Raw genomic sequence first — 10,715 nt, 5'->3', positions numbered from 1 at the left:
AATAAAAACACTTAATGTGCAGCATGCAAATTTTTGTTCCAAACTACTGTAATTTAAGACAGAAACTTCTTATTGGTACTTTACCTGAATATGTTTCAATTCAACATGTTAACTTATACACTTTTACTACCAAATTCAATTTTACATTGAAATTCAGATATGTGTGAAAAATTAGTTCTTTCTTCACTTACCAAAAACTTCAATGAAGAAATATATCTCATCAGTTGTGTCATAAACACTGTTCTTAATAGATTCTGTGATCAATATTCTTGGATACGAGATTATGACTTTGCCACAGTGGTCTGTATTTGCACTTGGGAGTTTTGCACATATAGTAATAAGCATATGATGATGATCAAGAGTTTAATCCAAAGATACTAATTCTTTACACACCAGACAAAGAATTGTGCAACAAAGAGAACACTGAGTGTGTTTACATCTCAAATGTTGGTTGGACAAAGCTTACAGTTGCCCCTAAATTTGAAGCATCAAACTTCAAGTCAATTGGACGAATTAAATATACATTACATCTTGTGATAAACATTCTGTGTACTGTGTATGGATATTCTGCATAAGAAAAAGAGAATACTCTTTTATGCAAAGAAAAATTTAATAAAAAGAAACAGAGAAAAGTTCAGTCCATTCTCGCAAAAAAAAAAAAAAAAAAACAAATGATCTATCGTCAGTGCAAATAATGGAAAGAAAAGATAAATTCTTACAAAATTATTTACAGCTGTTCAAACAAAATGCAGTCTCTGTAAGTATAAATAACGAAAAAACTAATAAAAAAAAGACATACAGATTTTGGTAACTGATGTTATAAAAAGCTTTCCTAGTATTAAATAACTTCCATTTCTTCAGAATGATGTAGTACTTATTCAAGAATTTTACTGTGATTGTTCACAACACAAAAATTGTGAGAATAAAGACACTAAGAATTTGACATTGCTAAAAGACAATTCCAAAACATTCATATCACATTTCACCCTTTAGTGGAAGCTATAAGACTGTTCTTTGGCGTATAAGCAGTAGCATTCGGATCTAAATTAGAGACATTGCAAGTGACACACGAGCTCTGAGTCTCTATTACACACAGTTTTGATGTTCCAGGGCAACTAGGCTGCTCTGGACCAAATGAATCAGTGGGCATTATTGCTAAAACCTGTGCGATCTTGCATTTCAGCTGTTCGATTTCTTTTTCTTGAGCTCGAATGACATCTGAAAAAAAAATTTTGACGGTATTATATGAGGCTTCATTGTTAAGATACCAATTCTGTAAGCCTAACCACAATAATTATACACATTTGATCGAATATCTATAACTACTGACAGAAGATTGATAGTGCATTACAACTATAAAAGATGAAAAGTGAGAAGAAAAAAGTTCGGAAGATAAAAACATGCTTCTGTCTCATAAATAGAGCCATAGTGCGACCTCCACCAAGTGATCAGATGAGAGGAAACGCAGATGCCAAACAAAAATGCAAAGAACTGTAAGTAATCACTTATTTGCATAAAAAATGAGACATGAACTATACATAATGAAACAGAACTCTATCATTCTAGATCCTACTGATGACGTCAAAGTGAAAAAGACGAAACACATTTGGGAGAAATAAAATACAGTGCAGCAAGAAAAGGCTTTTTCTATTTTTATATATAAAACAAATATATCTGTCCTTTTTGTGGTTTTAGGGCCCACAACTTCAACGGTCATTAGCGCCCAGACTACGTTAGGAATGCACTGCGAGTCACAAGTTTAAAACAGCAACGAAACGGAAAACACGATAAAAGACAGACTGACAGGCATAGGATTAAAAAAAACAGCATAATCAAATGTCCTTAGAGAGGGTTGTCAAGTTGATAAAATGAAGAACGCGAGCAGCTGCTCGTGGGTCATCCTCTAAAATGGCATCTAGAGTACATGGCAGGCCAAGATCAATACGCAGTGTGTTAAAATCCGGACAGGATGTTAAAATATGGCGGACCGTCAGCAATTGCCCACATGGGCAGAACGGCGCCGGCGCCGCCGCCAGCAGATGGCGATGGCTGAACCAGCAGTGTCCAATTCGTAACCGGGCCAAAACTACCTCCTCCTGCCGAGAAGGGCGTGAGGAGGACATCCAAGCCGCGGGAAGAGGTTTCAAGGCCCGAAGCTTGTTGTCTGTAAGTGCATCCCATTCAGCATATGCCACAGCGATAAAATGCGCCGACAAATGACCCTGCTACAATCTGACGAAGGGACACAACAAGAAGCTGTCCGAGGCTGGAGGACCGCAGCTTTGGCCGCGGCATCTGCAGCTTCGTTCCCAGGGATACCGACATGGCCAGGAACCCACATAAAGCTAACCGGAGAACCGTCATCCACCAGCCGCTGAAGAGAGCGTTGGATCCGGTGCACGAAAGGGTGAACCGGGTACGGATCACTGAGGCTCTGGATGGCGCTCAGGGAATCGGAGCAGATGACATAAGCAGAATGTCGGTGGTGGCAGATGTAAAGAACAGCCTGGTAGAGGGCAAAGAGCTCAGCTGTGAAGACCGAACAATGGCCATGGAGCCGGTATTTGAAACTTTGTGCCCCGCCAATAAAAGAACACCCGACCCCGTCATTGGTCTTAGAGCCATCTGTATAAATGAAGGTCATATTAATGAACTTCGAACGAAGTTCGACCAAACGGGAGTGGTAGACGAACCGGGGGTAACCTCGTTTGGGAGCGAGCTGAGGTCAAGGTGAACGCGAACCTGAGCCTGGAGCCAAGGTGGCGTGTGGCTCTCGCCCACTCGAAAGGTCGCAGGGAGTGAAAAATTAAGGTGTTGAAGGAGGCAACGAAAGCGAACTCCAGGGGGTAGCAGGGCAGAGACATACAACCCGTATTGACGATAAGACGGGTGGTCAGGCATTCCCAGTAGCCGACAGGCATACCGACAAAGCAGTATATCGCGCCGGTAGGTGAGTGGCAATTCACCAGCATCAGCATGAAGACTCAACGGGACTAATATAAAACGCCCCGATCGCAAGTCGTAAACCCCGATGTTGTATGGAGTTGAGGCGGTGTAAGATGGATGGCCGTGCAGAGGAGTATACAAAGCTCCCATAATCCAGCTTGGAGCGGACGATCGACCGATATAGGCGAAGTGGGACGGTTCGATCCGCTCCCCACGACATACCACTGAGAACACGGAGGACATTTAGAGAACGGGTACAACGGGCAGCCAAATATGACACATGTGGAGACCAGCTAAGTTTCCTGTCAAATGTAAGACCTAAAAATTTTGTTGTCTCCACGAATGGGAGAGCAACGGGACCGAGTCGTAAGGACGGTGGGAGAAACTCTTTGTAGCGCCAGAAGTTAATACAGACTATCTTCTCGGCAGAAAAACGGAAGCCATTGGCGACACTCCAGGAGTAAAAACGGTCAAGAGAACGCTGAAGACAGCGCTCCAGGAAACATGTACGCTGCGCGCTGCAGTAGATAGTAAAATCGTCCACGAAAAGGGAGCCTGATACATCAGCTGGGAGGCAATCCGTTATTGGATCGATCGCTATGGCGAAGAGAGCGACGCTCAAAACTGAGCCCTGTGGCACCCCATTCTCCTGGCAAAAGGTGTCTGACAGGACAGAACTCACACGTACCCTGAACTGTCGATCCATTAAAAAGGAACAAATAAAAAGAGGGAGGCGACCGCGAAGGCCCCAGGTATGCATGGTGCGGAGAATGCCCGCCCTCCAACAGGTGTCGTAAGCCTTCTCCAAATCAAAGAAGACAGCCGCAGTCGGGCGCTTCTGCAAGAAGTTATTCGTAATGAAGGTCGACAAGGTAACCAGATGGTCAACAGCAGAGCGGCGCCTACGAAATCCACATTGTACATTGGAAAGTAGGCGTCAAGACTCGAGCAGCCAAACCAAACGAGAGTTAACCATTCGCTCCATCACTTTACAGACACAGCTGGTAAGCGAGATGGGTCGATAACTGGAAGGCAAGTGCCTGTCCTTCCCCAGCTTAGGTATCGGGACAACAATAGACTCGCGCCAGCATGCGGGAACATGTCCCTCAATCCAGATGGGATTGTAAGTACGAAGAAGAAAACCTTTACCCGCAGGAGAAAGGTTATTCAGCATCTGAAAATGAATAGAATCAGGCCCTGGAGCGGAGGACCGTGACCGGCCAAGTGCGTTTTCGAGTTCCCGCATGGTGAATGGGGCATTATAACTTTCACGATTCGAGGAGCGGGAGTTAGGTGGCCTAGCCTCCTCTGCCTGTTTGCGGGGGAGGAAGGCAGGGTGGTAATGAGCGGAGCTCGAAACCTCTGCGAAAAAGCGGCCGAAGGCATTGGAGACATCCTCAGGGGCCACAAGGACGTCATTCACGACCGTCAAGCCAGAAACTGGTGAGTGGACCTTAGTGCCAGATAGCCGGCGCAGGCTACCCCAGACAACAGAAGAAGGAGTAAAACTGTTTAAGGTGCTTGTGAAAGCAGCCCAGCTGGCTTTCTTGCTTTCTTTAATAATACGACGACACTGTGCACGTAATCGTTTATAATTGATACAATTCGCCACTGTAGGGTGGCGTTTAAAGGTGCGTAAAGCACGTCGACGAGCACATAAAGCGTCTCTACATGCTGCGGCCCACCAGGGGACCGGTACGCGACGTGGAGAAGAAGTAGGGTGAGGGATGGAATATTCAGCAGCAGTGAGAATGACTTCCGTGAGGTGTGCGACCTGACGATCGCAGCTTGTGAAGGTTTGATCCTGAAAGGTCGCCCTGGAAGAGAAGAGCCCCCAGTCTGCTTTGGAGATGGTCAAACTAGAAGAGCACGGAGAGGGGGTATGCTGCAGGAGATGGATAACACACGGGAAGTGGTCGCTCGAATATGTATCAGAAAGTGCATACCACTCAAACTGGCGTGCAAGTTGGGTAGTACATATAGAGAGGTCTACATGGGAATAGGTGTGAGATGTGTCCGAAAGAAAAGTAGGGTCGCCAGTATTGAGGCAGACAAGATTGAGTTGGTTGAAAAGGTCTGCTAACAGGGAGCCCCTCGGGCAGGATGCTGGAGAGCCCCAAAGGGGATGGTGGGCATTGAAGTCTCCAGTTAACAAAAATGGTGCAGGTAGCTGAGCAATAATTTGCATCATGTCTGCCCTGGTAATGGCAGACGACGATGGAGTGTAAACGGTACAAATGGAAAATGTAAAAGTGGGGAGAGTAATTCGGATGGCAACTGCCTGCAGGCCGGTGTGCAACGTGATGGGATCGTAGTAAATATCATCCCGGACCAGCAACATAACCCCTCCATGAGCCGGGATACCTACCACAGAGGGTAGGTCAAAACGCACAGAGGTGTAGTGTGCCAAGGCAATTTGATCGCATGGGCGTAGCTTCGTTTCCTGGAGGGCTACGACGAGCGGACGGTGCAAGCGGAGCAGCAACTTCAAGTCCTCTCGGTTGGAGCGAATGCTGCGAATATTCCAGTGAATAAGTGCCATCGTAAGAAGAAAAGGAAGACGAAAGAAGGGGTCACCTCGAAGGCCGCTGAAGGTCTGGCTTTGAGCAAGCACTGCCGTCGCTATCAGTAGGTGGACAGTCATCATCCATTGGTTCTATAGGTTCATCGGCCATCTTGGTAAGATGGCCGGGAGGGGGAGCTTCCTCCGCCGGTGAACGGCCAGATGTTCGGCTACCAGCGGTGTGGCCAGGCGAAACAGATGACGGCCTGGGGCGGCAACCGCTGGGTGGCGCAGGAGAAGAAATGTGCCGTGGCGGAGAAGGAGAACTGTGCTTCCTATGAGCCTTCTTGGAAGGTCGTTTGGTGGAAGTACCGGTCGATGGTTGGGAGGTCGAGGTATGTAGGAAGTCTGCACGGGACGGTTCCTTCTTGAAGGCCCGTGCATCTGACTTCTGGGTCTTCGTCTTAGCAGAAGCTGATGAAGGGGCTGGTGTCTGGGGGGTGATGGGAGGAAGAGGAGACGTCGACCGCGCCATCTTAGCACTGGCCGAACGGACGACAGTGGTGCTGAAGGTCAGATCACATGTCTGGGTTGCCACCTCCCTGGTAGTCCGAGGAGAGGCGAGGACAGTACTGTATTTCCCCGCTGGGAGCAGCGTGGGCTTCCTACTAGCCAATAGCTTGCGAGCAGCCGAGGTGGACACTTTCTCTTTGACCCGAATTTCTTGGATACAGCGTTCTTCCTTATAGACGGGACAGTCGCGGGAGGATGCTGCATGGTCACCCTGACAGTTCACACAACGAGGACACAGAGGTGGACAGTCACCCTCATGGGCATCCCTGCCACAAGTGACACATTTAGCCGCATTGGAACAAGACTGTCGAGTGTGATTGAAACGCTGACACTGGTAGCAGCCCGTAGGTGTTGGGACATAGGGGCGAACAGAAATAACCTCGTAGCCCGCTTTGATGCGCGATGGCAGCTTAACACTATCAAAGGTCAAGAAAAGTGTCTGGGTCGGTACAAGGTCATTGTTGACCTTTTTCATGACCCTATGGACAGCCATCACGCCCTGCTCAGCGAGGAAAGACTGAATCTCCTCGTCAGTCAATCCGTCGAGGGATCTAGTATAGACTAGACCACACCACGAGACGAATTCAAAGTTCGGTGAGCCTCCACCCGGACAGGGAACGTGTACAGGAGTGTGGCTCGAAGCAGTTTCTGTGCCTGAAAGGCGCTCTCAGTTTCGAGCAACAAGGTACCATTACACAACCTCGTACAAGACTTAACAGTACCGGCTATGGCATCTACGCCCTTCTGGATAACGAAAGGGTTGACAGAGGAAAAATCCTTTCCGTCCTCAGATCAAGAAATGACGAGGAACTGTGGGGTAGGCGGTAGTACTTTTGTCACTGGGGGCTGGTCATGTTTCCATTTGTGGGCAGAAGTCAAGAGAGAAGAAGAGAAATCCATTGCGGAGGAATCCCCCGTGATTGCCAGCGTCTCCGATGGAGCGCTCCTTCGTTATGGGGACCCTCTCAGAGGGCATTCCCGTCTTAGGTGAATGTTTACACCTCAGGTCACACCTCCCGAGAAACAGATGGAGGGACCAATCGGCATGGTCAGAAGGTATCAGCTCAGGCAATCACCCCTCCCTGGGCCTGGCCTTTACCAGGGGGTACGTGCATGCCTTACTTGTCTACCCAGGGCGGGGAATTACGCGTTACCCCATCACCGGCTACGCGTGTGAACGCATGGGTCGGCCTTCAGGCGCGCACAGGGAGGAGGGAAGAAGAGGAAAAGGAAGAGAGAGAGGACAGACTGACTCAAACGCCGAAGCGGAGACCAGAGAAGGCAAGGAGACGAAGGCAAGGAGACGAAGGCAAGGAGACGAAGGCAAGGAGACGAAGGCAAGGAGACGAAGGCAAGGAGACGAAGGCAAGGAGACGAAGGCAAGGAGACGAAGGCAAGGAGACGAAGGCAAGGAGACGAAGGCAAGGAGACGAAGGCAAGGAGACGAAGGCAAGGAGACGAAGGCAAGGAGACGAAGGCAAGGAGACGAAGGCAAGGAGACGAAGGCAAGGAGACGAAGGCAAGGAGACGAAGGCAAGGAGACGAAGGCAAGGAGACGAAGGCAAGGAGACGAAGGCAAGGAGACGAAGGCAAGGAGACGAAGGCAAGGAGACGAAGGCAAGGAGACGAAGGCAAGGGAAAGAAGGCAAGGGAAAGAAGGCAAGGGAAAGAAGGCAATGGAAAGAAGGCAATGGAAAGAAGGCAAGGGAAAGAAGGCAAGGGAAAGAGTAAGGAAGACAGTGAGATGGAGAAGAACAAAGAAAGGAACCAACCAAAGAAGGAAGAAACGAGAAGTAAAAAACCAAAAAGACCACAAATATAGGTCGTGGGACCGTCCGTCTCCGGACGCAGGCGCTAACTACCCCCTTGAGGGGGATGGACTCCTTTTAGTCGCCTCTTACGACACGCAGGAAGACCTCGGGCCTATTCTAACCCCCGGACCCGTAGGGGGGATTTCTGTCCTTGCTGCAGAGGATAGCCGTGCAAACATTTGTTAAGTATGCTTGTCAGAATAGCTTCCTCAGGCTGTAGATCTGTTCTTCTACAGTTTGACAGTTCGTGATGCCTGCAAGAAATTTCACCCTAGAGCAATATGACTGGATTCTGCTGAAATGGCAAATTTGAAGGTATGTTTGTTCTGTTGATTGATAGTTATTCTTGCAACACCTGTTACTATCAGCTGGACGTATTTCCCGTTTGTAATCTTCAGCACAACTGCTTATCATGAAACATACAAGCAGTCTTCTTTAGGTGGCAATGGGGAGGGGGGAGGGGGGGGGGGGGGGGGGACGTCGACTAGACCCTGGAATGGTTGGCCAAGAGAGAGTTCCTGTCATCTTGGTAACTGCCATTCGTGGAGGATTTTCATCTGTGGCATCCTCATCTCCATAGATATGGCGATACGGAACAGCTGTATGAGTTCAGGAGTGATCTCTTTCAGAATATGGTGATGAGGTTTGCCGCACAGATCAATTAGAATGGTATGCAGTTGATTGGCATGAAATGATCTTTGATGATGGTTATGACCTGTGGCATAGCAAACATTGAACATACATCATCTCTCTCTGCAGTACTGCAGATGTCCAGGGCATGCACAAAACAGTGGAAACATATCTGTGTGAAATCCTCTAACTGACTTTTCTGCCACAAGGCATTATACTTGGCAGAGGGGTTAGTTGTACCTGTGTTAGTCAGATACTGGTTTACCGTTTGATGACTGTGGCCAAAATCCAAGTCGCCCAAGTCCATCCTTCTTAGCACATTCGAGTGGTGGCAGAGATTGGTGATAAAGATCAACACACTTCTTCTTCAACATTCTCTATTACCTCCTGACACAGGTGCTCACAATTCATGGCTCCTATCTCTTGTTTACTTGGTCAGACAGTTCTGCCTTCCACAAACTGCTGCATTTCTTTTCTTACTACTTGATGTGTGAGATAGCTGATGTGGTCATGGTCCACCACAACTGCCCTTAAGGACCACTGTCAGTAATACTTCATTTGTCCGACTCTTTTCTGTTGAATTTCCTCAACGTGCTTGCCACCTGATGAATTCACTGGTTGTTGTGACATCCTTTACCAGAAGGGCTTGGTACTTGTCTTCTACAACTCTTTTCATCTAATGTACAGGGACAAAACAACCTGTAAGTAAGAGTTGGGTTGGGTTGATTTCAGGGGAAGAGACCAAACTGCGAGGTCGTCGGTCTCATCAGATTAGGGAAGGATGGGGAAGGAAGTCGGCCATGCCCTTTCAAAGGAACCAACCCGGCATTTGCCTGAAGCGATTTAGGGAAATCACGGAAAACCTAAATCAGGATGGCCAGACGCGGGATTGAACCGTCGTCCTCCTGAATGCGAGTCCATTGTGCTAACCACTGTGCCACCTCGCTCGGTTGTAAGTAAGACCTTGTCATTTCCCCATGATGATGATCTTCCACTAAGTGGTTTTGTTGCTGTTCACCACCAATTTTTTTCTTCAGTCTGGCCAGCAATTTAAGGAGCTTCTCTTAATGTTCTCACATACTACTGGGCTATGTTGTCCAAATCAAAGTACATACTTACCAAACAAATCACATCATCCCACCTATTCTACCTGGAAACTCTGTTAAACCCTTACAGCATTTCGTTGGATCTGACCAGCCATGGTGATATAAATGTTTTGAAGTACCCAGCATCTCCAATGAAAAATGTCAAACTGTAACTTCAATGAAGCCAAAATCTGAAGTTGGGTTAGTAATGAAGTACAACACTTAGCACTAAAAGCATGTTTATTACGAACACCAACATATAGACAGTACAGAACTGAGCTCCTTGATGGAAAGGTTGCTATTTATATAAACACTGAATAGTTCAGAGTATACTAACACTGGCAAAACAAGGAACTCCTATAACCTTCCAGAAATGATAAATACAAAATAAAAGTAATTGCTGATTGTTCTAATTCCATGGAAAAAATTGTGGGTGCACACCCCAACAATTATTCCATCATCTAATTGTTCCAGCTATTCATTACATGCTTCAGGCCTTTTGTTCTACAGCCTTTCTATTAAAATTTTAAAATTTTTTACATCTTAAATTTCTGAAAAAGTCAAATGAAGTTTTCCTTTTGGTGCAATAAACTGTGACAAAAGTATTCTACCTTAAGAGATCACAGCCCATGAGTTACTCATATATGAGGAGGCTTAAAAGTGTAAGTTACACGAATGTACAACACAATCATCAAGTCTCCGTAAAAATGGTTGAAATGATCTACCAATCACCAAGTTCCTTGCTGACAGAAATCCGTTCCTAGCTCACATAGCCATTTGAGAATTGCTGTGTGAAAGTCCTCATCTTTGGGAAATCTGTTCCCCCTCAGCTTGATGAAGGGATAGAACTCTATTGCGAAAGATTTGTACTGTATGGTGAATCCTCTAAACCTCCTATCAGAAACTGTGAAGCAAAGCTTGAGCTGGGTGTGCCACGTGCGGTGTTTCACTGTTCTGTAGGAGGAGAATGTCTTTTTCCAAGCCTCTTGTTCTTTATGGATCTAAGCAGCAATTTCTGTACTGCACAATAAGATTGAGCATTAATGGCCAAGCTCTTTGCCATAAACTCTGTGGGCACAACTCTTTTACAATTGGGGGGGGGGGGGGGGGGTGCCATGACCACCTCTGCTGACAGCACAACTTTGCCTTTCTTCCGCAGATGCAACA

At 47.0% G+C, this 10,715-nt stretch overlaps 1 protein-coding gene across 1 annotated transcript in view; it reads right to left on the bottom strand.

The window, feature by feature from the left end:
• Window positions 1–735: 735 nt before the first annotated feature.
• LOC126484298 (macoilin-1) overlaps window positions 736–10,715 on the bottom strand; it is a 176,845-nt gene continuing 166,865 nt past the window's right edge. Inside the window, exon 14 of the mRNA XM_050107729.1 lies at window positions 736–1,218. Coding sequence (XP_049963686.1) covers window positions 983–1,218 — 236 coding nt within the window. The 3' untranslated portion in view covers window positions 736–982. The remainder of the gene's footprint in view (window positions 1,219–10,715) is intronic.

The sequence above is a fragment of the Schistocerca serialis genome, chromosome 6 (genome assembly GCF_023864345.2).
Source record: "Schistocerca serialis cubense isolate TAMUIC-IGC-003099 chromosome 6, iqSchSeri2.2, whole genome shotgun sequence".
Taxonomy (NCBI): domain Eukaryota; kingdom Metazoa; phylum Arthropoda; class Insecta; order Orthoptera; family Acrididae; genus Schistocerca; species Schistocerca serialis.
This window is presented reverse-complemented; position numbering and strand designations above follow the sequence as displayed.